The 27,533-nt window shown below is 43.8% G+C and overlaps 2 protein-coding genes across 5 annotated transcripts in view; both read left to right on the top strand.

Annotated features, from left to right (window-relative positions):
* PIK3AP1 (phosphoinositide-3-kinase adaptor protein 1) overlaps positions 1 to 16,522 on the top strand; it is a 117,316-nt gene extending 100,794 nt beyond the window's left edge. For all 4 annotated transcript variants that reach the window (XM_047701808.1, XM_047701807.1, XM_047701810.1 and 1 more), the window contains 4 exons: positions 15 to 170; positions 4,313 to 4,383; positions 6,154 to 6,272; positions 13,051 to 16,522. In XM_047701808.1, coding sequence (XP_047557764.1) covers positions 15 to 170; positions 4,313 to 4,383; positions 6,154 to 6,272; positions 13,051 to 13,108 — 404 coding nt within the window. In that variant the 3' untranslated portion in view covers positions 13,109 to 16,522. The remainder of the gene's footprint in view (positions 1 to 14; positions 171 to 4,312; positions 4,384 to 6,153; positions 6,273 to 13,050) is intronic.
* Positions 16,523 to 20,694: 4,172 nt separating this feature from the next.
* Positions 20,695 to 27,533, top strand: part of TM9SF3 (transmembrane 9 superfamily member 3) — a 70,509-nt gene continuing 63,670 nt past the window's right edge. The window contains exon 1 of the mRNA XM_047701999.1: positions 20,695 to 20,971. Coding sequence (XP_047557955.1) covers positions 20,873 to 20,971 — 99 coding nt within the window. The 5' untranslated portion in view covers positions 20,695 to 20,872. The remainder of the gene's footprint in view (positions 20,972 to 27,533) is intronic.

Genomic DNA, 27,533 nt, shown 5'->3' with positions numbered 1-27,533 from the left:
TCTTCTAATTTCAGACTTGGAGATCACCGTCCCAATTCGGCACTCACAGCACCTGCCTGGGAAAGTGGAGTTTGGAGTCTATGAGAGCGGCCCCAGGAAAAGCGCCTTTCCCCCAAGGACAGAGCTAAGGCGAGGAGACTGGAAAACAGATAGTACCTCCAGCACAGCAAGTGAGCAGGGGAGGAGGTGTGCCTTCACATCTGCATTCCTGGTGGTGCCTTTGGGCTTTGGGAACAGTCTGTTGTGAGCCCAGCAGACCCCAGCTGGATCCTGATTTGGGTTTGGGGGGTGTAAGAAATGGGGGACATTTAGCCTGTGCAGTTTACCTTTTTTCAGAGAACCAAAGATCTTTTACATCACTATGCCCTAAAGCCAGGTTTGTGTAATAATTTATTACACTGTTCCTTTTATAACTAGAAAAACCTAGTAATGACACTAGTTAATATTTACTGAGCATTTACTATATGCTAAGCCTCTTCTATATATTCTCTGATTAATTCTCACAATAGCTCTATGGCATAGGCACCATGACCTGTGTTTAGTGAGGAGGAAACAGGAGTCCTCATGCCTTGCCCCAGGTTAAACAGCTAATAAGTGGTGGTGTCAGGATTTGAACTTGGGCAGCCTGGATCCAAGGCCCAGATCCTCAACCACTGTCCCTTCTGCTTCCTCAGCTGTGGTAAGGAGAAGGAAAGGGTGCGAAGTCAGAAACATGAGAAAATGATGGACTCATATTTGAGAATTCTAACCTTATGGAGGAGTTGAGGATCCAATTAGGAAATGTGGGAGACATTTTGGCTGAAAAGCTTGATGGAGTCTGATTGCAACAGACAACTCCTGCTTATGGACATGCAGGAGGTGGGGGCTTTGGTTCCATGTCTAGGGTGGCGGTAGCACACCTCAGACACACCGGCTTCACCAGCAAAATAGATGTCGTTTCCCTTCTTTTGCACAGTTGAGCATTTTCAAAACAGCTAGGAAAACAAGGAAAGACGAGGAGACACGGGACTGAATTTCAGGACTTGTGGCTTCCTAAATGTCAGGCAGAGAACCCCCAAATGGATATGAGGATAGGAAGGTCATCTAAACCCAAGGGTTCTTGATCTTTTCTGCATCAGAGACCGTTTGGGAATCTGATCTGTGCTCTGGATGTTCTTCCCAGAGAAATGCATGGGAGCGTGTATGTGTACACACACACACACACACACACACACACACACACACACACACGGGGTTGCCCATCCATGGCCTTAGGTCAAGAACCCCACCCCTGTCTCCCTTCTTACTTTACGGATTGTGCATGTATAATCCAGAGCAGGAAAGAGTTTTGTGCAAGGCCACACAGTCAGTGAAGCCAGGGTGGGAGCAGGCCCCGATTTTTTCTCGACTTCTAGTTCCTGCCACTGCTACCTGTTTAAACAGACCCAAAGCCTATCACGTGACCACAGGGGACGCCTCCACCGGGTAGAAGAGAAAACTCCTCCTTCCATAATGGGGCGTGGTAATGTGTATCCAAAGCCCTCCTAAGGCAATTTAGAGAATTCTGACAAGTTCAGAAATGGGAGAGCTTTTCCCAGTGATGGCAGCTGGCTTAGGAAGCCCGAGGCAGGTGGCTCATCTCTCAGATGAGAGGTGGAAGACCACAGTGGTACAGATCCTCTGTGCATTCCAGGGTGGAGAGGAGGGGAAATGTAACAAGACAAATGGGAAGTACTCATTTCAGGTTCGGATTAACTTAAATGATTTTATGTGTATGTTTTACTTTGAGGTAAAGATGGAATGGAAAGCATAAAGTGTGCTTTTTACTTTGTGCAACGGTTTATGGCCCAGGGATGGCTATCTCGTCTGGTTAAAAAATGTTATGAAATGCCAGACCAGCGGATTTTACTCCAGTCCCTGCTATACAGTTTCAGTTATCTATTGCTGTGTAACAAACCACCATAAAACACAGTGGCTTGAAGTGTACATTTATTTATACTATAGTGCACTTGGGCAAGACTCAGTGCAGCTGGTTTAACTCCACTCCACGTGGGTGAGTTGGGGTCACTCATTCCTGTATGTGTCCTCAGCTGTAAGCCCGGCACGGGTGGGACCATCCTAGATGCTCTGTCATCCTTTGGGACCTCTCCCCTTATGGCCTCTAAGTCAGAAGACTGAACTCCTTATACTTATATGGTAACATAGTCCAGAAAGGGAACATTCCAGGAGGATAGACCCTGATGTGCAGGTGCTTATCAGGCTTTGCCTTGCATCGCACTCACTAATGTCATATTGATCAGAGCAGCTGTCATCTCTTGGGAACCACAGAAGAACAGTTGCAGGTTAAATCTGGTCATAACCAAGATTTTAGTTAAGAATATTAATGTTATGTTTAACAGAACACAAATTTTATTACAGAAAAACTTTTAGCCTTTTTGTAGATTGTTGGGTCCATGGTTTTTAAGGGTATTATATTTGATCACTTTTTCCCCCTCATTCATTTATCCATCAAATATTTGAGGGTTGCTCTATGCATTCTGAGTGAGACTGTACACTGGAGACATAAAGATGAAAAAGAAATAGAGACCATCCCTCGTGGTGGAGTAGAGAAAACATGAAACTAGCATGAGCTAGATGCTTGTCTGTTCTTTCTTCCTGGTGACACAGGCCAGGAAGAGGAAGGCACTGCCACCCCCCCACCCCGGGCTAGAGGGGTGATGACAGGGGCCAGAGCCTCCTACCAACCATGCAGTCCAGAGGGGATGTGGGTAAGAAAGGCAGCCTGGGGAGGGGAGAGGGCCAGGACAGATGAACTGGGGAGCCAAGGTTCAAAGCCAAACTTGGGGATTCAAGATTTAGGAGTACCCAGGGAAGGCATAATGAGAACTGATGAGTATGAATTTGTAGGGTTCCGGAGCCAGTGCCTGGCCAACTTTCTGCTCTCTGTCAATGGACAACTTTCAGAAGGAGGCTGGTTTGTTGTGAGGGAGTGGCATGAAGAATGGTAAAGGACAGGAGGCTTGGCTCCACAGGACTGGGAGGGGTGGCTTCCACTGGGGGAATCTGGAAAGGTTTCCATAGCATTTGCCCTGAGCATTGGAGCCTGAGGTTTTAGCCTTGTGGCTAAGGGTAGGATGGGGACATTCTGGCCAAGTGGACACTTCTATGTACAGGTGCCTGACTAGAAAGGAAAAGGGTCACATGCTCCTTAAAAAGCAAACTCTGAATCTCCTGGCTTATTAAGTATTTTGATATATTATTTTAGATGTAAACATCTACTTCTAGGAAATACTCCAAAATTATAATCTTAACTTGCTCTATTTCAACACACATCTGAATTAATTAGGTCAAAATTGATACCATAATGAAGTTGAAACTAAGACTATTTCCTTATTAACTAATATGATGAGGGGCTGTTTTAAGGGAAATTCAGTAAACCCAAGATCTGGCAATATGGCTAGTGGTGACAGTGGTAATTAAAGTCAGGTTTTTTGTCTTAGTTGACTGACTGTTGTTCTTTTTTTTTGCTCCTGGATCATCACATATTTGAGCTTGTTCTAATTCTCCTTGTCCAGTATGGTTGCCACTTGCCAAATATGGTTTTTTAAATTGAAGTTAATTAAAACTGTTCCTTGTATGCACAAGCTACCATATTGGATAGTATACAATAGAATATTTCCAGAAAGTTCTATTGGATAGAGCTGTCCTAATAAGATAGGTAGGTGATACATTCCCAATTCAAAAGCCTTGAGCACCTAAACTCACACAGTCATAGTTCCTACTGTGAGCATAAATTATGCTTTGCAGTTTGTATTTTGTCTGTATCAAATTGGCCCCTTATTAGAAGGTATATATGTGTGTGTGTCTGTGTGTGCGTTTGTGTGTGTGATTACATGCTTGCTGTAATTCCTAAATAAGTAAAATACTTCAACAACAAGATGTTTGCAGATTTTAGAAATACCACTGAATAAGAAAGAAAGAGAGCATCTCTGCTTCTTTGTCTGACAAACCAGACCACTAATATCAGATAGGATTTTCACAGGGATTAAGTGCAGTCATGTTTTTAAAGCATGTAATGTGTGGTAAGCCCTCAGTAAATGGCGCCGATAAAGCGAAGAAAAATAAAGGTAATAAGAAGGTGAACCATTTCATTTTATGCTGAAAGAAAATCTAAACACTAATAAAATGATAAAAGATGGCAGCCTTTTGAAGATCCCGTATTCATGGCTTCTGTATTGTTTCTATCGGTAAAAATAAGTAAGTGCTAGAGTCCTGCATTTTATTTTAACCTGAGAGAATCCACGGTCCAGCTAATTTTGTCTGTACCCTTCAGGCAGTGCGAGTAACCGATCCAGCACCCGGAGCCTCCTCAGCGTGAGCAGTGGGATGGAGGGGGACAATGAGGTGAGAGCGGGGACCCCACCCCCATTTTTCTTGTCTGAGGGGTCACGCCACTGCAGGAAATAGAAATCCAGATGAAAGAAGCCAGACACAGAAGGTCACATACTGTAGGATTCCATTTATGTGAAATATCCAGAATAGGTAGAATCAGAGAGACAGAATACTGATTTGGTGGTTACTGGAGGCTGTGGGGAGGGGGACATGGGGAGTACAGTGTTTCCTTTTGGGATGATGAAAATGTTTTGAGACTAGATAGAGGTGGTGGTTGTATAATATTGTGAATGTACTAAGTTGTTCACTTTAAAATGGTTAATTTTGGGGTGCCTGGGTGGCTTAGTGGGTTAGGCCTTTGCCTTTGGCTCAGGTCATGATCCCAGGGTCCTGGGATCGAGCCCAGCATCCTGCTCCCTGCTCAGCGAGGAGCCTACTTCCCTCCTCTCTCTCTGCCTGCCTCTCTGCCTACTTGTGATCTCTCTCTCTGTCAAATACATTTAAAAAAAAATCTTAAAAAAAAAAATAAGGGGCGCCTGGGTGGCTCAGTGGGTTAAGCCGCTGCCTTTGGCTCAGGTCATGATCTCAGAGTCCTGGGATCGAGCCCCGCATCAGGCTCTCTGCTCAGCGGGGAGCCTGCTTCCTCCTCTCTCTCTGCCTGCCTCTCTGCCTGCTTGTGATCTCTCTGTCAAATAAATAGATAAAATCTTTAAAAAAAATAAAATAAAATAAAATAAAATGGTTAATTTTATGTTAGGTGAATTTTACATCAATAAAAGGCGAGAGAGGGAAGGAAGGAAGGAAGGAAGGAAAGAAGGGAGGGAGGGAGGGAAGAAAGGAACAAAGTGAGGGAGGAAAGGAGGGAGGGGAGGAGAGAAATTGATACTCCATCTGACTGGTTAAGCCAAGAGGGCATCTCTGAGAAGCAGCAGGAGGACTATCAGGGAATCTGGGGTTGAGATCACATTTGGGGCCTGGATCAGAAGCCGTGAGAAATGGTGGAGCCAAGGCCGCTGCTCCCTGTATCCCCAGGGCAACATGCTCTTTCGTCTCTTCTTCCCTGGACATACTTGCTTTCTTCTCTCACTGTACACTGGCCTTTTCTGCTCCTCTGCATGAATGGTGGCAAATAGTCCCCTGAGAGCCACTAGGTCTCTTAGGAGAGGGTGAGCTACTCCCTTAGACTGAAGTGTCTATTCTGATCCAGGGACGAGTGGCTGGGATGGACAGGAGGGGTCACTGCCAACCCAGGAGACTCCCTGAGATAGAGTCCTTGGGGTGGGCTACCCCTCCAGTGAGCAGCTTCTGCTAATGACCCCATGACTGAGAACCACTCATGGTTCCACTGTCTCAGAAAGGGACTTGGGTTTAAAAACAAAATTTCTCCAGCTCTCTCTGGCTGTACAGAGCAGGCTTCTCAAACTTTAATATGCATGAGAATCTCCTAGGCTCCTGTGAATATGCAGGTTCTGATCAGGCAGGTCTGACAAGGAGTTGGAAAGCCAGCATTTCTCACAAGCTCTCAGGGGATGCTAATTTGATGGCCCACAGGGGGCACTCTGAGGAACAAGGGCCATTAATGATAATTTGGGCTCCATTGTCTCCTCAGGGAGTGTAGGCCTCAATGGAAAGCTGACCTGGTTTGCTAGGTTCATTTTCAGTTTGCGGATAACCTTTAGCCAAAGCCTGAGGAGGACTGAGAGGCTTTTGGGAAATGGTGTCCAATTATGCCTGTTGCCTAATGTAACTTTCCGTTTTCTTTCTTGTCCTTTTTTGCTGTAGGATAATGAAGTCCCTGAGGTTCCCAGAAGTCGTAGCCCGGGCCCCCCACAAGTGGAAGGAACACCCGCCATGCCCCTTGAGAGGCCCCCCAGAGTACCTCCCCGAGCTGCCTCACAGAGGTAACATTGATGCGGAGAAGAAGTGTTTTCCTCACTCTCTGAATTCCAGCAGGTGGAGAGTAGGATTTGGAGACATCTAAGATGACCTCAGAATGAGTCCAGAGTGAACTGAAATGCCTACTTTTGATGCATTTCAACAGGGACTCGTTGTTAATACGATGCTTTATTCAAGTGCAAATACTTTTTAAAAAAAAATTTTTTTTTAAGATTTTATTTATTTACTTGAGACAGAGATCACAAGTAGGCAGAGAGGCAGGCAGAGAGAAAGGAGGAAGCAGACTCCCTGCGGAGCAGAAAGCCTGATGTGGGGCTCTATCCCAGGACTCTGGGATCATGACCTCAGCCGAAGGCAGAGGCTTTAACCTACTGAGCCACCCAGGTTCCCCAAGTGCAAATACTTTAAGTAGCAAGTACAATATTTTATCAATGAAGTACGTTGGCAAACACCAACTTTTTGAGTAATTTGTATGTTTGCTTAGAATGCAGCTTCCTCATAACTAATTCCCTTGGCTGTATGTGGGGACAGTACCTTTTGGGGACCAGGAGATAAGAAGGAGTTGGGGATGAAAATAGAGGTGGGGTGCATAGCTCGGTGTGGTGGGGAGCATGGTTCTAGTGCCACACAATCTGGGGACAGTGTCCAGAAGTCACTTGTGAACTTGGGTGAATTATTTCACTTTCATGTAACTCAATTCTTCATCTGTAAAATGGGGATAACAGTAGAATGTCCTCACAGAGTCATAAGGGTGGTGTCTGGGCCCATAGTAAAAGCTCAGTAGAATGAGTGACTTTTCTCATCCAGGAGGAGAATGAGCATATGAAGGTTTGGAGATGGGCATTAGACAGACAAGCTGGGAGTGTTTGCTGGGCTCCAGTATCTGTCTTTGTTCATAATGGTTGTCTGGCCTCTGGTAGGAACCTTTTCAAGGTCTCGTGGAGTAACAGGAAAAGTGGTCAAAACTAGCTTGTGCGTCCACCCATGCAGAAAGGGTCCTTGGGAATGAAAGCCTAGGCTTGTCTTAGGTGTTTATTTCTTTGATGTCTAAAGTATAATGTGGAGGGAAATGATTAAAAGGTGGAAGCTTTTTTTTTTTTTTCCAACCAGGGTCGTGGTTTTTTTTTTTTTTAATGTTAAAACTTAAATGAATCTTGTCAGTGTAATTTGTTGAGAAAGTGCAACAAGGAGGCTTTTCTTCTGGTTTTCTGGAAAGAGAAGCTGACTTTGAGCTAGGCGTCTGTCCACTTCTCCCTTTGCTGTTCACCCCTCTTGCGTGTGCTTCCAGTAACATTCATATTCACGTACTGACACCTGTTACACAGATCTCCCCCACCCCCATAATCACAAGCGGTGTCAGGTTCACCAGCATGTTTCCTTGGTGTAGACTAGAGGTCACGTGTAGAATGTTAGTCCTGGAAGACCCATAACGATAATCTGGTCCAGTCCCCTGAATTGGCATAGTGTGCTGTTTCTTGAAAATTATTATACAGTTGGTGATTGGGGAGAGGTGTTTATGGCGAACTACAGTAATAAATGCTAATCTGTATTGAATGTGTACTATGTACTAGGTATTATGTTCAACACACAGAATGCATTATCTCAGTTCCTTCCACAACTCTCAGTGATATTTAGGATTATCCTATTTTGCAGATGTACTCACTAGGGCTTGGCCTGGATTGAGACTTGTTCTGTGTGGCACCTCTGGGTGTGCCTGACTGGAGGCTGCAGTGTCTTAATCATTTTGTGACATCTGTTCCAGAAGGTCAAGGTGTCATTAGGAGGAGATCCAAGACCTAAGACCTTTTATTACTCAAGATTGAAGAGTTTGGAGGCAGTTGCTAATTGCACCAAGATGAAAATAGTTGCCAAGTTTGAAAACTATAGCTGCAGGGCTTTTGTTAATGGGAGAGAAAAAGAGAACAACCAGGGAAACAGGTTCCAGAAATTAAAGGCTAGAAATTGGGATGCATATAAGTATGTAAAAAGAGATGGCTGATGAAATTTTGGGGGAGTCTAGAAGCATGTTGTGATAAAAATGGCAGCAAAAAGGAGGAAAACACTTTTACTAAAGAAATAGTGTTTGCAAAGAAATCTGTAATTGATAGAGCTTGGCATTTGGGTTCCTTTTTGGTGTGAAGAAAGATTTGCAAATATGCAGTTGTTTTGTAAGTATGTATGCAATTTGCATAATAAAATGAGATGTTTGAACAAATAATAAAGCCAATAAATGGCTTCCATGCTTGACCCACTGGCAGACAGGAGGAGAGGCTGACCTTGGGGGTCTCCTCTCCACTTCCAGATCTGGGAATCAGTAACTATTCTTTGCCTGTGTCTCCTGAACGCCTCTGCTGTCACACAGCTCTGGGGGTGCAGCGCTTGTTGACCGCTTCCAGTCCTGGTCCCTTCCTCTGTTCACTCCGCATGCTGTCCGCAGAACTTGAGCTGTCATTGAGGACTCCAAGCTTCCACAATTACCTCAATCCTCTGTTTCCTACTCTCTGCTGGTGACCTCAACCCACAGATATCTCAAACAGAGCCGGGGCAAAACTGAATTCATCCCACCTGCCATTCTCTGCCCCTAACTGTCTTCTTCTGGTAAGTTCCTAGCCTGTGATAATGGCACGGTTCTGCACCAAACTCAGGTGCCACCCACCATCCCTGCCTCCCGGGCAGCTCCCACAGAGTGTGTCTCCAGACTCTGTCCATTCTGCTGCCCTTTCAGCTCTCAGATCCACCCCCTCTCCATCTGCCAGTGCCTGTGTTCATCCTCGGAGACTCACACTTACCTCCCTCCAGAGTGCGCTTTCTAGATCAGAAATTGCTGATGATGTCACTTCCTGGCGTGAAAGCCTTCACATTTAATGCTGTAGTTTTTAGCGTGCTCTGGCCCTGTCTAGCCTCAAGTCCCACCTTCTCCTGTATTCACTGATGTTCCACCCCTGCATTCCCAGAGAGCCGTGCCATTTAGAACTGTGTCTTTGCCCAATCTGTGCCTTCTGCCTGGAATGCTGTCTCCCTACTCCCTTCCAACCTCTGCTTAGAAGATTCCTGTACACCCTTCAGGACTCAGTCTAGTCATCACTTCCTTTATGGAGCCTTCCCTAATGTTCCTATGCCTTCTTTTGGTTCTCCAAATACTTCTGTTGGATTTCCTTCCATGTTATGGCCCTTGTGTACATATCTGTTTCAAGTGGATGGTGAGCCTTGAAAGCATAGAAACTGTTTTTGATTAAAACATTTTTTTTCCTACTGTCCCCAGTCCCACTGTTTAGCACAGTAACTGGAACATAGTAGGAACTTAATAAATATTTATCATGTAAGTGAATTAATGGATGGATAGAAAGATTGGTACTGTTTGTGTTAGACTACACATCTCTTAAAAAGTTAGCCGTCAGGTCATCTGCCACACAGAGCAGGTGGGTCATAGATTAGTGGAAAGAGGTTTCACACTCCCACCTTAAAGTTCTCAATGTATTTCAAAGTCAGGGAAGGTGGATGGTGACAAGAACAGGAGCAGATGCATGATATCTTTTTTTTTTTTTTAAAGATTTTATTTATTTATTTGACAGAGAGATCACAAGTAGACAGAGAGGCAGGCAGAGAGAGAGAGGGAAGGAGGCTCTCTGCCAAGCAGAGAGCCCGATGCAGGACTTGATCCCAGGACCCTGAGATCATGACCTGAGCCAAAGGCAGTGGCTTAACCCACTGAGCCACCCAGGCGCCCCAGATGCATGATATCTTTGCGCAGCATTTCCTTTGCGGGCCATTAGTCCTTAGAGAATAGACAGCTGACAATATCACACTCTTCACAGGTGAGGTCCTGCCAGTTGACCCAAAAAACCCCCCAAAAAACAAGAAACAAAAAACAAAAACAAAAACAAGAAACTCAAATCTTACTGAGCCATTGCTGCTTTGTTTTTAAACATATTTTGCCATTCGCTAGTGATTTATCAATCACTAACAATTTGTGCACTCCCCTTTAAGGCAAAGCCAAGGTCCTGTAAAATCAGAACACACTTCCGGAGGCCTCCTGCAGTGCCAGAAGCTAATACTTTAAATGCAGACTTGTGAAGAGGTCTGTGGGGTCCCTATGAGGGGCTGGAGTGGTCAGGGAGTGAGGGTACTTGGGACAGAAGCTATTTACTAATAGGGAAGTTTAAAAATATTTTCAACAATGTTATGAGGATACAAAAGCAGACCAGCTAAATAACAGTCCTGCTTTATTTTTTTTTAAAGATTTTATTTATTTATTTGACAGAGATCACAAGTAGGCAGAGAGGCAGGCAGAGAGAGAGGAGGAAGCAGACTCCCTGCTGAGCAGAGAGCCCGATGTGGGACTCGATCCCAGGGTCCTGGGATCATGACCTGAGCCGAAGGCAGAGGTTTTAACCCACTGAGCCACCCAGGTGCCCCAATAGTCCTGCTTTAAAAGAACATTAACCAACATCAAGATTTCTGGGTTCTTGAACCAAACTCATCAGCCACAAGACCTTACTCTCAACAGAGAGGAGAAAGCAGCCAGTTCTTAAGTATCTCTGGGCACTTGTGTTTCCAACTTCAGCTTCCCAGTGTCCTGGAGAGGCTGTCTCCCCACACACCACCCCTTGATTCTGATTACTTCCATGGTTCTGTTATGTCTACCATCAGAAATCCATTTCCCTGAGAGAGGACTTCCAATCCTAGGTTGAGACCGTTCATCAGAATAAAATACAGAAATAATTTGCTTGTAGGCCCACCCAGCCGCAGAATGGGACAGCAGAGAGAGGATAAGGGGCCAGCGGGAAATCATGACTATCTTCATTGGTGGGTGATAAATTGTAAGGCTCATGGAGCGTACATGGGAAAAAGACTAAGAACAGATCTTTATTCATAATAATAAAATTATTAGCTTTACTTCTTGAGTGCCTATACTCACTGCTATATCCCGTGCCCAGGAGAAGACACATAGTAGATAAATGGTTTTGAGAGGGAGTGAAGGAGGGGAAGGAGGAAGGTAAGAAGGAAGGAAGGAAGCAAGCAAATAAAGAATCCAGGAAGCCAAGAAGCCTAAGCTTACTCAGGTAATAAGTAGAATTTCCTGACTTTCCTCCAGCTTTCTCCTGTAAGCTCTGGTTCATAGGGCAAAATGGGGAGGCAGAAGGAGATGGTCCGTTTGTCTTTTCTGGAGGAAGAGGCAACTACACAAAACCATCTACTTCCGGAGGTCACAGCAGGGCTTTCTGAGGATGTTTGTGGCAGGTCCCTGCCTTGTTCCTCAGATAGCCCCTCCCTTTTTCTTCAACTCTTTTGTCGTTTCCTTGACCTAAACGTTTCAAGAAACATTTAGTAAATATTTGATCATTGATTCATTCGGTCCTTAACTACGCAACTCCAGGATAGCACAGTTCAATTACAGCACCCAACAAAGCTCTCTTTCTTGACTTATTGACTTGCCTCCGAGAGAATCAAATATTGGCTTTATTGCACAAATGTGGAAACACCAGCCGCAATTGTTGAACCTCTCTGTAAATAGACTCACCCAGGTCTATCTGGAGTGGCATTTAGGATTGTTTAAAAACCATCCAGAATAACATGGAGGGGGGCTTCTAGGAAAAGCACATGTGGAGTTGGGATAACACACTTAGTGATTCCATGAGGAAGTAGTTGTGAGAAGCACAGAATTCTTAATTCTTCTCTCAAGGGACCTCCTCCTACAGTATGTCTCCCACCTGGCTGCGTATTTGTATCACTGATGTTTTAAAATACAGGCTTTATCATTATCATTATAATAATTATTATTATTTTAAAGATTTTATGTATCTGAGAGAGAGGGTAAGAGAGAGAGACAGATCATGAGCAGTGGGGAGGGAGAAGCAGACTCCCTGCTGGGCAGGGAGCCCGACTTGATCCCAGGACCCTGGGATCATGACTTGAACCACAGGTAGATGCTTAACTGACTGAGCCACCCAGGCGCCCAAGACTTTATTATTACTTAGGTATGATTAGATCAACAGATCAGGAAACAACTGTTCTTGAGAAGATAGTTTGTTGTCCTCCTAGATCCCAAGAGGAGGGGGCCGCATTATGCCATGGGGACCTGCTGGGGAAGTATCAGGTTTAGTCCCGGAGAAAGGCAATGGAGTGGGGAACATGGGCCTGAGCTTTTGTTGTGGTTTCTGCAGGAGGGTGCAAGGAAGGTGGGGTAAGCAGATTTAGGATTAGCTAGTTTGAGTAATTTCAATGGACTCTGGGGCAAAGGTTCCTAGTTGTCTGGCACCTGGCGCTCCTGTGATTAGGGCAGATGGGTAGTGGCCCAAATGCCAGAACCCATAAAGGGAGTGGCTGGGGTATAGACTGTGACTCGCTAGTTTGCATATGAATGGCGTACTCTGTCCGTGAGTTGCTATCCTTAGAAATGAGTTGCCATGGGAGGGGCAGTCCCTCCAGGGTTAGCCAGGCTCCAGGTATCGAAGCATCAGAAAATAAAAGACATGGTTACATAACTTCTTGGGGGAGGGACACTATTAAAGATTTGTGATGCTTGAGCCTTATCCTCTAGAAGTTAGGAAAGAATGGGTCTAGGAGAGAGCTTGGGCATTAGTAGTTCTTAAAGGTCCCTTGGTGATTCTAAGGTGCTGTCAAGATTGCGATGCACAACCAGCGGGTAGGCCGCTCAGCGGTCCAAGTGGTTTCACTAATTACAGAACATGTTCTTTGCATAGTTTACCAAGTTTGCAACCGACCATTGTTGCTTAAGAACGAGTTAATCCATTTAAAAAGTTGCTTCATCTTTTATTTCAGGCCTCCAACCAGGGAGACTTTCCATCCTCCTCCTCCTGTTCCACCCAGAGGTCGCTGATTCCACCTCCTAAAACCTGCCGATGTCCGGACTTGGTGACTTGCAATTTCAGCCCATTAATGATATCTTCGCATTGAGTTTCACGGCGGGACTGCTGACCTTAAGACCTCCCCTCATGGCTGATGTTGTTGTGGCCCAGCTGGTTTGGGCTTTCCTTGAAGATATTATTAAGACATGAAGAAGTAAAGGCCTTTATTCACCATCACCAAGTATATTGATCCATATCCTTCTTTGCCAAAAGGATAAAGACTTAATTGGAATATTTACCTCAAATCTGGCATGTCAGAAGCCTGAAAAGATGGGTCAGAAGTGTACTTTACAAGTGATTTTACCGAAATGCACTTATATTAGGACTTACTTATTTGCTAGTCCAGACTAACTTCTAGAAGTGGTTATGATCTAAGACTTACAATATTTGGGTAAGGAGATATGTCCTGCTTTTTAAATGATTCTTCAACTTTTCTATAGAATCAGGAGGGCGTCTAAATGCCAGGCCTGGTCACATAGAACAAACTGAAAAAGACTTTAGAGACGGATTAGTCCTAACTCCTTTTTTGTGGAAGGCAAATCCGAGGTTCCACAGAAACTAAGAGTTTACAATTGGTTAGAGGAAGAGATGTGTTTAGTAGAGTCTGGGTCTCTTAATTTCAGTCACCACACTTCAATCTCTAGAGAGCCAATTGCTCTCCCTCAAGAAATGCCCACGTGTAGAAATTTGGTCACCAACTGGCTATTGACCTTCCAGAAATATCCTTCTTCCATATCTCCCAGGCATGGGACTATCAAGTATTTTTTTCAACTTGTGCATTTATACTTCGATATGCTTTCAAAATAGTATTGTTGCCAAGGAACATCTGTAAATGCTTGGGAACCAGAAGCTTGGGATACCAATGACCATATTTATTGTTCTGCAGCCTTCATAGGTCTTATTAGTTCTGGCCTTAAGGAGGGAGAAGGATCCTTGACTCTTTCTCTGCCAAGAGATCAAAAGAGAAAGGAGGAATGTAAAAGAGAAACAGTTATCTATTTCCTTATTATTATCAGTAGACTTGGAATATCTGTGCAGAGAATAGAGAGCCATTAATATGTCATAATTGTCATATGTCACTAATATGTCATTAATTTTGAGACTGGCACAGAAATCTACCTTTAAAGCACAAATCCTTAATTTGATACTTAAACATACAGTAAAGTTAGTAACAGACATATTTCTTTAAAAAATATCAGAAATCTGGTGATTTTTCATGAAATGTATTCTCTATCCCACACAGATATATACAAGCCCAGTATTAATGATCTATTTAAGTACAGTTTTATTGTTCCTTTCCTAATGATTCAGGGTTGTTGTTATGGGTTGTCTTCCAGTTTCATTCATCGGTCCAACAAACAAGGACTCCTATTGAAATTAATAGCTTATGGGTCATGGGTCTTTTTTCTGACATAAAATACACTATTGGCTGTGGCCATTAAAAGAGTGTTTTGCAAGTCACCTACCAAAATGCCTGGCACACTGTAGCCATTCTGCAGTGGTTCCTTTAACCTCCTTCTCACTTATTTGGGAGAAGAAGAATAACGTGGGGTAGGGGGAGAACAAGAAATTATAACGTTGGTATGGTTGTCCTTCCTATTATTTATAGATGATCTCTTAAGCACATTTAATTTTGAGAAAAGCTACACTTTTTTTTTTTTTAATATTCAGTATCTTTAAGCCCCTTCTTAGAGGCCAGATTTAGATTTTTGTACATTCTCTGATTAATAAGCATTTAGGTCAATAACACGGCAAAACTTACTGTCAGCTCATGGTGTTAGCATCTTCGTATGCACATCACTGTTTGTGCAATATTGGAATATTTGATTACATTTTCTTCTTCTGTGAGAGTAGTAGAAAACATAAAATTGAAAATGCTGATTAGAAACTTGGGTCTGACAAATGTGATACACTTGAGACATGGGTGGAAATGGTCAGATGTTCACTGCATATCCAAATTGCTCCATGTTGTCAAAGAATGGCTCCAACGATGAGGTAAAATTCTCCATTTCCTGGAAACAGAATTACCCATTATAATATAAACTTATTCAACTTCCACACAACTTTTATACACATTGAGGAATACATTATGTAACAAAACCATGGATTTCAGTACAGTGAGGATCAGAAACGAAATTTTAAGTAGATCTCCAAAGAGACTGTTAAAAAAGTTCTCTGTATGATGCTCTGGGAGACAACTCAGCGGCCGCCATCCTTCCCCAAGATTTTATGAGCTGGTTCAACAGAAAGAAGCTATTCGTTATAGTCATGGTCATTGCCTTTGCTTCTAACTGTACAAGGCATACTGTCCTCCAGCTCCTAGGCCAGTATTCTTCCTTCATCTCGTATTAAAACCTGTGAGAAGACAACCCAACAATATAAGCAACAAAGCACGAAGACTGAGAGACTATGAGTAAGAGGTTGGTGTTGCAATCAAATAATTTAGCTTGACATATTTAATGGTGTGAATAATCCCTAATGCTTTGCCATAATTAGGCAAAGTGATAGTATGTAAATTACTTCAGTGAGTAGTTTTACAAGTCAAGCTAAGTACTTATTCTCCCCTCCACTCTTGCTTTGTTACTAAAAAAGGGAGGTTCTAGCCTGTCCTGTATCACTTCACTAGCTGGGATTTTTAGATCCCGCTCCCATATGCACCGGGGAATGAGATGGTTTTCTGTGGTCCTCTTTCAGAGACTAGTGTGTGGTTTTGCAGCTGATTGGCTGAGGAAGCATTAATAACAGATTTGTCTCAGTCTGAGAACCAACTGTTTTAAGTCATTGCTTCCCAAAGAAAAAACTTAAGAACAATTACAGAATTTTCTCCATGCCTAGGGCATTTCAGCTAGAACAGAAAAGAGAGGTATACAGCAAGGAATAGCAACGGAAGGACTGTCCCACCCCAGAAGTAATTAACTAGAAAGACAAACATAACGAAGCAGAAAGAAGAAATAGACTTTCAAAGAAAAGGTGATCTGAAACTAGCCCTTCGACAAGGCTTGTCTTGAGCAGCCATAAGGCAAGTAGATCTCCCCCACTTGCCCACCAGAGTCTTAAAAGTTCATATAGAGAGGCCTTTAACTGGGTTCAGTCACATATACCGTCCAGATGGTCTCAACAACACCTTACTCACTCAAGGCTATGTTCTTGGAGCAGCTCCCATTTTGGAAATGGTAGACAGAGTATATTTTCCAAAACAGGGAAGGGGGTGAGGATCCTCTAACTGCCAGGGTACAGTGTGAGGGTCGACTGGCGGTCATACTCTCTCAATTACCTTCTCCAACAGTGCCTGATATTGGAAATCAAAAGATATACATTGTTATTTATAGACCAAGACTTTTGAAGATCATGTTCATCAGAAATGAAAATAAAAGATTGAAATGGTGGGTTTCTGGATCATTTACTGGTCATAAGCCCTTTAACCAATTGAGTCTTAGGAGGACTACCATAAAAAGGCTGTATAGCCATTGGTGGGGGGTTCCCTTTCACTAGCATGTTTTTTCCCATTCCTTTTGGTGTCATGGAATGGGGTCATTAATCTAGATGAAGAAACTGGGGAAATTAGATATATCAATGTTTTTTACTCCCTAGTCTTACAGAACAGCCCTGGTTTGTTTGTTTGTTTGTTTGTTTGTTTTTTAAGATTTTATTTATTTTTGAGAGAGACAGAGACAGAAACAGAAACAGAGAGTGCATGAAATGGGGGAAGGGGCAGAGGGAGAACAGACTCCCTGCTGAACAGGGACCCCAATACAGGACTCAATCCCAGGACTCCAAGATCGTGATCAGGGCTGAAGGCAGACACTTAACCCACTGAGCCACCCAGATCCCTGGAACAGCCCTGATTTTGATGGTGCTTCTGAGTCTTATCTTTTAGGGTAAAGTTGTCAGTTTCCAAAGATATTTGAAGCCACATTCCTTTTCCTCTAGCCAGTTATTTGATTCCTATTCTTTCTTTCCATACCTACCATTATCAGACTTTTGTCACCTGAAGCCATTTATCATCATCATTTCCTAGTACCTACCAGAATTCCTGGCACATAGCAGAACTTGGTGAATAGTTGTTGAGTTAATGACCTTATATGCTCTTCCCACCATTAAACTTTTCCAAATACTCCACCAAAATAGGGTTTCCTCTTTTCTACTTGCCCATTGCTCTTACTGCCTCTGGAACATTTGCACAGCTGGTCACATTTTGTGCAGTTCTTTTTTTGTACACTGACCTGCCTGTTCTCTGTTGCGTGTGTACTTTCCTGGTTTTAAGTCTACACTCCCCACATGGATGCTTTAAATTCTTCTTGTGTCCTCCCCACCCCCAAGCTGTTGCCAACCCAGTACTCCCCACAACACCCAGTGGATGTTTGCTGCTTCAAATCTGTGGAGGCTGGTGATGGATGTTCAAGCAAGAAACGACTCATCCATCTTAATTCAGCACTTACACTGCTTGTTCTTCAATTGTGCATCATCACTCGATTCAAAAGCAGTGATTATTCATTCACGGAGCATTTACTGAGCTTTCACTATGAGCAAGTCACTTCACTAGGTGCTCTAGGGGATTTACAAAGATGTATAAGACGCCTCCTCTGATTTCTATAGCAATTACTGGTGTATGATTCATTCAGCAATTAATCACATACTGCCTTGTGATGTCTCCTAGACTGACTAGAAAGTATTGTGTAAATCCTCTATGCAGTTTGACTTTTCACTTATTAATGTCTTCATTCACTCAGCAGATAGTTTGAGTGTCTATATGTGATGAACGCTATTCCAGCAGCTGGGACAGGTACAAAGATGAACAAATGATCATCCTTGCCATCACTAAAGGTCAGAATGCAGGGGCGCCTGGCTGGCTCAGTCGGTTGAGTGTCTGCCTTCGGTTCAGGTCATGATCCCAGGGTCCTGGGATCAAGCCCCACACCCAGCTCCCTGCTCAGTGAGGATCCTGCTTCTCCCTCTCCCTCTTTTGCTCCCCCTGCTTGTGCTTTCTTTCTCTTTCTCTCCCTCTCAAATAAATAAAATCTTTAAAATAAACAATAAATACACATTCCTGAAAACTCTACTGGACTAGTAATTGTTAAAGTTTTGTTTTTTTTTTTTTGAAGGTGAGAATGTAGTATAGAAGAGGAGATGAAAGGTGGTAACTATGGCATAACATATTGAATGCTTTTGGAGTGCCAGAGAAGGGATGCTCAACTTCTTTGGGGGGGGGTGGGTCATAAAAAGTTTCACGCAAGAGATGATAATTTACTTAGGCCTGGAAGGAGAGTATCTAATAATTGTCCACTTATTTGTATTCTAGGCAAAGGCACACAAGTATTTAAAAAAAAAAAAAACACATGGTATTTTGGGGAAATATTGGGATGAAGCCAGGACAGAGGTTAGTGGGAGGTAAAGTTGGAGTCTGATAAATTGGGATCTGATTGTGCAGCTGCCTGTTAACAGGGCTGTCCTTTAGCAAGAAATCCCCCCTCCCCAATTACATACATAGCACATGGTCATTGTAAAAAACATCCAAATATTAACAGGTATGTACAAAGAAGAAACTTACCTGATGTGAATGGCTTGCATCATAAACTTTCAGATTGTTTTCTCTGGGTAGAAATTAGGACCATTTAAAATGATACTATATTCCAGGCACTGGGTGGCTCAGTCAGTTAAGTGTCCAATTTCAGCTCAGGTCATGATATCAGGGTCTTAAGATCAAGTCCCGCATCAGGCTCCATACTCAGCGTAAGTATCGATCTCTCTCTCCCTCTGCCTCTGCCCCTGCTCACCCTCTGTTACTCTCAAAATAAGTAAATAAAATTTTTAAATGTGATTATATCTATTTTGTCAGCATTTTCATTTAAAAGTATCTTTTGAGGCACCTGGGTGGACAGTTGGTTTCGGATCAGGTCATGATCTCAGGGTCATGAGATCGACCCCTGAGTTGGGCTGTGTGCTCAGCACAGAATCTGCTTCAGATTCTCTCTCCCTCTCCCTCTCTTGCATGTACATGCTCTCTAAAATAAATAATCTTAAAAAAAAATTCTTAATATCACTGCATGCCAGTACATACAGGTCTATTTCATTCTTAAAATGACTGTAGAGGTGGAGGACCACTAGTAGTAAGAAAGACTGATTCTGGAACCAGATTGCTTGGGACTGACTACTCTTTCAGCAAACTGCTTAACCTCCCTGCGCTTCCGTTATCATACCTGTAAAATGAACATATTAATAGGACCTGTTGCATAGAGTTTTTCTAAGTATTAAATGAGTCAACAGGTGTAAAGGGCTCGGAATAGTGCCTGGCAGATGAAAATTTTAGCTGTGTTTCCATGATTTATTTAAACCAAATTCAAGGAGTGTTTTAAAATAATTAAAAAAAAAGATTTATTAATTCTAGACAGAGGGTACACGAGCAGGGGGAAGGGTGGGGGACGATGGAGAGAATCTCCAGTAGACTCCCGTGGATCAAGGAGCTGGATACAGGCTGGATCCTACCACCCTGAGGTCATGACACCAGCTGAAATCAAGAGTAGGATGCTTAACCGACTGAACCACTCAGGTACCCCTCAGGGAGTGATTTAAACAAGAGAGAGATATAATCAGGTTTCTTTTTAGAAAGATCACTCTGGCACCTGTTGGAGAGGATAAACGGGGAGGAAAGATTGGTGGCAGGGATCCTGTTAGGTTGTTGCAGTACGTTGAGATGGAGATTGGCTTACTGGCCGAAGAAAGAAAAAATAGATTTTGAGGCATTTCTAAGATCAAATCCTACCACTTGCTGACTTATGATGATTGAAAAGGGACTGTCCGACTACAGGTTCCAGCGTTTTGGTGCCGTATTTACACGACAAGCGTTTTTAAAGTTCCTGCTACGGGCCTGACACTGTTCTGGACACAGGATCTCTGCTTAGGAGAGGAGCTCGGGTTCCAAGAGGAGTTTAAGTCTGTGGACAGGAGACCAACGGTATAATCAAACAGATAAATGAGTAAGAATTTCAACAAGATCGATTAGTACGGGCCCGATAAATAGTCAAGTGACTCTAAAACACGTATCCACTCCTGTACGGGTCTAACAATCTCCCAGGACGATGAGAGGCGCGCGTGATTCATTCATGGCGGTGGACGGGAGCCTGCAAAGCGTTATCTGATCTGATCCCCCAAGCTCCAGAGGCTGCGGGTCCCACCCCATTTCACAGCCGAGGAAATCGAGGCCAGGAAAACGTAAAACGTTTTGGCCAAGGTCACAGAGCTCCCAGCGCCCGGACGCGGCCCGAAACGCGCGCGGTTCAGGTACCGGCGCGAAGCTCCAGGCCGAGGCCGTGGGTGCGCGCCGCCGCTCCCGAGCCCCGGGGACGGATGGCCCGGAGGCCCCAGCGGCCCAGGCGGGCGACCCGGCGGCGCGCGGGGCACCCGAAGCAGGGGGCCCCGGGCGGGTTCGCGGCTCCCGGAGGCGGGGGGCGGCCGGCGGCGGTTGCAGGCCCGCGTCGCGAGGCACTTCCGGCGTGTGCCGGGGTGGCCGGATGACGTGGCTGAGTCAGAGGAAGAGGCTGAGAGGCGCCGGGGGGCGGGGGAGGCTCGGGAGCGGGCGGTGACGGCGGCGGCGCGGAGGAGCCAGCGGCTGGGCCCGGGCCCCGTGCGTCTGTCCGCGCCCCGTGGATGCGAATCGGCCGCGGCGGAGGCGGCGGAGGCGGAGGCGGAGGAGGAGTCGGAGTCGGTGCGCCGGCACCGTGCCGGTGGGAGCGCGGAGGATGAGGCGGCTGCCGGGCGCTCCCGGCGTGGCGGCGGCCGCCGCGCTGTTGCTGCTGCTGCTGCTGCCCCGGGCCCGGGCGGACGAGCACGAGCACACGGTGAGAGGCGCCCCCGGCCGGAGTGGCTGCCCTCCCCCACCCCCCGCCCGCCCCGTCGCCCAGTCCGGCTTGGCGCGGCCTGGAGGGCTGGGCGGCCCCGGCGGTGCCCCGCGGCCGCGGAGGACGCCTTCCGGTTTGGGCCTGGCGGAGCAGGAACCCCGGGAGCTGGGAGGAGGCGTTTGTGGGCGCTCCCGGGGCAGGACTCCGCTCCCCAGCGCCTGGGCCTCCTTGTCCAACCCGCATCTAAATGGCGCCACGCTGGAGGGCCTGGGGGCCGGGGGCCGGGGCGGGACCGTGGTGGGGGTCGGCGCTCACTTCCCCGGGGAGGGCCCGGCCGCGGGCAGCCTGTCTCGGGGCTGGTGCCCCCAGGGAAGAGAGCTGCGCTCTGGCTACCGGGGGCTACGACACAGCGGAAGATGGATGCATCACGATTACCCGTCATACACTAACCAGGAAATATCCGCCGTTCCTTGGTCCTCACCGGCCTTTATTTTCTCTCCTGCCCAAACTGGATCAAGCCCCTGGCGTGGGGACGGCACCGATAAACTTGGGGTGAAGAGCAGGTTACACGTGTACGTGCATGCACTCAGTGTGCCCGCACTCGCCTCTGGGCCTTGCTTGTAACTTTCTGCGCCCCCTTTCCAGCCCCTAGATGAGGCTCCCATCCCGGGGGTCTCCGGGCAGCTTCTGGCTGTAGGGGGTCTTGAAGTTCCCAGGGTTCCTGTGGGCCGAGAACAGTCCCTTTCGCGTTTGGCTTAAAAAGTGATTGGCTGTTTATTTAATTGGCATTTTCACATCAAAGAGTGGATGTTAACGACTCTTCAAATGACTTTCACTGAGGGCTGTAACTCGATGGTTTTCGGAGTGCTAGATGCGAACCAGGCAGGGAAGTCTTATAAACTGAGATGTTGCTTAGCGAGTAATTTTTTTTTTTTTAAATATCGTAACTCATTAATGACGTGATTTTTCGTGAGAGGTTGTGTACGTACTAGATCTGAAAGATTTGGGTGAGTCTTGCTGTCATTCCTGATAAGTGAGGAAGTGAAGCGATCGTCCTTATTTATTCAGTGACCCTACTTTAGATTTTATTGGTAATCAACCAGACTTTTTCTCTAGTTCCTGGGTTGGCTGAGCTTTTATTTTAGCTAATGGAAGCTCTAAGCTTTTGGCTGTTTTACTTTCAGTCACAGCCAGAAACTTCGTGTCTGTGTGTGTGTGTGTGTGTGTGTGTGTGTGTAGGCACAAATCTGAAATCAGTGACATGTTTTTGTGCTATATTTGTGACTTCACCTTAAGATAATTTTGTTCATAGTTTAAACAGTTAAATTAAAAAACTGTTTCCTGTTGTTTTCTCTGTCGGGTAAAATCTAAAAGTGTAAGAACCTGTTCATTTGCAGTGGGCATCCTAATATTTTTCCAGTTTTTTGAACACTCAAGGAAAGTTACCAAATAAAACTCACAGCCCTTTCTTAGCATACAGGCATACAAGTTTAAGATTAGTATTCTTCTTTTTGATCTTGTGTTTTATACAGACTGTTATAAATAGGGAAAACTATTAATATTTCACAAATTTGAGATATATAGAAAGGACTGAGTTTAATTTATAGATGTAAAATGTAAATACAGATTGCACTGAAATTTTATTGCTGGGAACATTTCAATTTTTTATACCAGTAATAGAATATAAAATATATGAGAAATGCTTTTTGAGAGGATATAGTATGTGTGGGATAATTGCTGGGCAGAAAGATTTAGAATCCATTTCATTTTATTTGTGTCTACATTTAACTGGTCTCACTTGGTTATATTTTATTTATTTATTTATTAAAGATTTTATTTATTTGACAGAGAGAGAGACACAGCGAGAGAGGGAACACAAGCAGGGGGAGTGGGAGAGGGAGATGGAGGCTTCCTGCCAAGAAGGGAGCCTGATGTGGGTCTCGATCCCAGGACCTTGGGATCATGACTTGAGCTGAAGGCAGACACTTAATGACTTAGCCGCCCAGGTGCCCCATTTTGCTTTTAAAAAGCAAAAATGTTGTAGGAAGAATAACATTAAGCTGTAAGTATAAAATTTAAATAAGTTTCCTTTTTTTTTTTGCTATTAGCCAAAATTTTTACTTTTCCCAAGTTTCTTAAAAATATTTTTTGAAAACTGGGCATTCACCTTAGCCAGATAAAAGTACTGAAAAGGTTATGGTCAAGTGGGTTTTTTTCCCAAGAGCATGGAAGTAGCTAATGAAGAAAGAATGATATTGAAGGAGGAGAAAAATTGCCAAGGAAATGGTATTGAGTAGGTGTGTAATAAAAACTTGGGGGGTTGAATTATGAATTAGAGAGCAATTCTCAGAAGTTAGTTTGCCCTTTAGATTAACTTTCTGTGAAGATAGTTTCCAGAAAGAAATAATAACTAATAGGACTGTTGTTGGCAACATGTGCTGGGCACTGTTCTAAGTACTTTACATATATTAACTCTTATTTTAAATATAAATAACCTGTGAGAGAGAGAATATTATACCCTTTTAAAAAAAAGATTTATTTATTTGACAGAGATCATAAGTAGTCAGAGAGGCAGGCAGAGAGTGGGGGTGGGGAAGCAGGCTCCCCACGGAGCAGAGAGCCCGATGATGCGCGATGCTGGATCCCAGGACCCTGAGATCATGACCTGAGTTGAAGGCAGAGGCTTAACCTACTAAACCACCCAGGTGCCCCATACCTTGTTATAGATAGGGAAACAAACACTAGAGAGTTAAGTTATTTGTCTGAGGCCACACAACCAGTGGGGAAGGAGGTAGGATTTGAACTTAGTCTGAATTAATAGTCTTTTACACTTTCATAGAACATGCTCTGCAGCCCTTCATTGTAAAAATAGGACAGTAAAACACTTGGTATTAAATTGAGTAGTTCTCTGTATTGATAATATTTTTAAGTTCTTAAGGAAATTTTTGGGTAAGTCTAGCTCCATTAATGGGTTGTTACTGAAGAAACATTTGGATAGCATTAAGGAAGCATAGGGCCCACTTAATGGTCATTTGACCTGTGGAGTCACATACTATGTGCAAGCATTGGATACTTTGCTTGATTTGATGCTCTTCTGTCACCATCTAGAAATTTTTAATTTTTTTTTTTTTTTAAGTAACCTGTACATCCATCGTGGGGCTTGAACTCATGACCCTGAGATCAAGAGTCACATACTCCACTGACTGAGCCAGCCAGGAACCCCTTAATAAATGTTGAACAAGGAGACCTGCATTTTTATTTTTTTTAAGATTTTATTTATTTGTCAGAGAGAGAGAGAGGTCACAAGCAGGGGCAGTGGCAGGCAGAGGGAGCCCGATGCCAGACATGATCCCAGGATATCAGGATCATGCCCTGAGCTGAAGGCAGGTGCTTAACCAACTGAGCCACCCAGGCGTCCTTTTTATGCACTTTTTAATGCAGAGCTCTTATAATGTTCTCATAAGGATAATGAGAAGGAAATATGCTGTTAACTTCTAGAGGCTATAGAGTAACATCTAGAATATATAAAAATGTGTCCTTTCACCTTTCTACACTAGAATCATAAATGGATTGTAGGACATATTGTTTGGAGTAAAAAAATAATGAGCGCTTTCATGAAACATAGCCCTTAATATGTGATTAAGGGTCATAAAAAAGACTTTTTAGAGTGAGTCAAGGATGTAGAAGGTGTGGTTTATGCTTATTTGGTTTTCTGAAACTCAGAGAACTTAGAAACATCTATAGTTAGAGTACTGTGTCTCCCAAGATTCCAAAGGACTCTGTTAAGAAGATTTCAAATTGAGAATCAGAATTTTAGAACTCCGAAGTCTTGAGATCATTTAATCCAACACACTCATTTTCCCCATGACCTGAAGAGGCCTACTGACTGACTCTCTAGTCCTTGCTTTTTCTACTTGCCTTGTAGCAATAATATGTAAAGATGTCAGCACCAAAAACCAATAATGAAGGGCACCAGAATCTTAATGCATTTTATGGTTTGTACTGCAGTCTTGAAGTTTTATGGGTTCTGTTTCCTCAGGGTCACAAAATCATTTTTTTTTTCTTTCTTTTAGTCTGTTAATATGCCCCAGTTCTGTGCTTGGCACAGTGGTATTTAATCAGTGCTTGTTCAGTGACTGGAGTAATTAGGGAGCTACTAGGAACAAGAACATGCAGTGTTGGAAGGGAGAAACCCTATTGCTTAAAGCACAGTGAACCAATCGAGACCATTGTTCATTTAAGATGCATAGTGTTTGGGATTCCTTTTGTGACTTAGGGCTCTAATTAGGCTAAACTCCCCATTTCTTCATGGCCCATTGTAGCTCTGGTAGGTAATGTTAGAAGGACCTGATCTGTGCGTAGTTTACAGTCAGCCTCTGCTATAAACAGTTACACCACTGAGTGATTTTAGGAATAGTTTGTTTGCTTTCCTTTGGCAAATAGCAGCCTTTTGTCTTTGTTTTTAAGAGAATAGCCCCAAGAGGGGCACCTGGGTGGCTCAGTAGTTAAGCGTTAGCCTTCCGCCCAGGTCGAGATCCCAGGGTCCTGGGATGTGCCACTGCCCTCCCCACCATCAGGCTCCCTGCTGGGCCGGAAGTCTGCTTCTCCCTTTTCCACTCTCCCTGCTTATGTTCCCTCTCGTGCTGTGTGTGTGTCTCTCTGTCCGGCAAAAAAATAAATAAATAACAATCTTTAAAAAAAAAAAGTATAGGAACTCTTAAAACTTATTTGAAGATTTATAGAGAACAAATTCTTTACTACAGGTGAAGCTGTGAGTACTTTAATATAGATCAGTTTTAGGAAATGCCATAATTCGTTGTCCTATTTTCAGCTGTACTCTATGGTAGACTCAAAGTTTATTTAGGTACAAAGCTATTTTGAGAGAGAGGGAGAGAGCACAGTTATCTCAAGGGACTATCCCAAAATATACTTCTATATTTTATCATTTATTTGTATTAAAATTGTGATGTGTTTTAAATAAAAGACATTGAAATTATGATTTTCTGAAACACTTTCAGAACTAGATTTTTGCTTTCTCAGATACATAATTTTAAAACATGCATCTTTTACTTCATCCCATGAAAGTAGTGGCATTTGGGTGCTTATTCTGAGCCATCAGTGCTTTGCCTGTATATATAAATTCTTATTTCTTTATTCAGATTTTACAAGAGTACAACAGTGACACTGTCTCCTAAAGTGTTCCTCCCGAGAAAAAGTAATTCATGGTCTCTATCAAGAAGGGAAACCCCCACATCGGGCTCTCTGCTCGGCAAGAAGCCCGCTTCCCCCTCTCTCTCTCTCTCTGCCTGCCTCTCTGCCTACTTGTGATCTCTCTGTCAAATAAACATTAAAAAAAAAAAAAAAGAAGGGAAACCTCTGTGTCTCCCCTTTTCCAGCACATAAACAGTATTTAAGTAAGAGAGGCCTAACATTGGTGACATCTTGAGAATAAAGGTCATAAAGGTCTTTGGAAATTAGAACACAAGTAGCTTCCTAGGAAGCTTTTTTCTTGGGGGCAGATTAAAGGTTCAAATGGAAAAGTTGTTCGCTATTCAGTACTGTCTTTAGTTGCTTTGTACAACTGTACTTTTTTCATATTTTCTTCATTTAGGTTTTGCTTTTTAGCTAATGAAACTGACTAGGGATTAGAAAAAATGTACTCCCAAATTTGTAAGCATGATACTAATTAGTTATATGATCTTGGACAAATTATTTAACATCTCTGTTCTTTAGTTTGTGTAATGTGTAAAATGGGGAAATACTAGGATCTATCTTAAAAATTTTGCGAGGATTAAATATTCATGTAAAGACCATAGAACTATGCCTAACACATAGTATGTGTTTATTAAGTGTTAGCTAATGATACTGTCAGAAAAGATGGTGAGATCATGTTAGGGATTGGTCTGTAAAGGCTTTACCTCATCAGAATTGAAGGGTTTGAGAAAGGAGGAATTTGAGTAGTTTTGAAGGATAAGTAGAACTTGGCTAAGTGGAGAGAAGGAGGGCATTATAGATTTGGGAGAATGGCATGAGAAACAAGGTAGGAAAGGAAATGAAGGGAAGACCGTATTATAAGCCATTTTGGCTAGAGTGGACAGCTCAGAAATTCAGTTTAACAGTTAGAACTGGAAAATGAGTGGAACGGTGAGTTGAAGAAAGCAGGTAGTCTGAATTGGCCTCCTCGCATTCGGCTGCTTCCCAGGAAGGCCTCGTGGAAGGAGCCACCGCCGTGCTCAGGGATCCCCTCATTCACTGCTGTGCTTCCTTGGCTTCTTTTTTCCCCTTTTTCTGGTTATACTCTGCAGGGAAGTTATAAAACTCAATCTTTCTCAGTGTCATTGGCCAACTCAGAGTTCTTCCAAGGAAAGGATTTAAAAGAGCTTGCTAGGACTTCATGGAATGTTTTGAAAGTGAATGAGGTTAGCCTTTTAGCCATGAGTAGAGAGAAGAGCTTACCTGTTGCTCTCTTCCCGCAGAGTGGTGGAGGTCAGGGACTGTCTCAGCAGCTTTAGGGAAAGGAAAGATTTTTTTTTTTCCTTTTTAAAAAGTTGTTTTAAGTCTT

Source organism: Lutra lutra, chromosome 14 (genome assembly GCF_902655055.1).
Source record: "Lutra lutra chromosome 14, mLutLut1.2, whole genome shotgun sequence".
NCBI lineage: Eukaryota > Metazoa > Chordata > Mammalia > Carnivora > Mustelidae > Lutra > Lutra lutra.
This window is presented reverse-complemented; position numbering and strand designations above follow the sequence as displayed.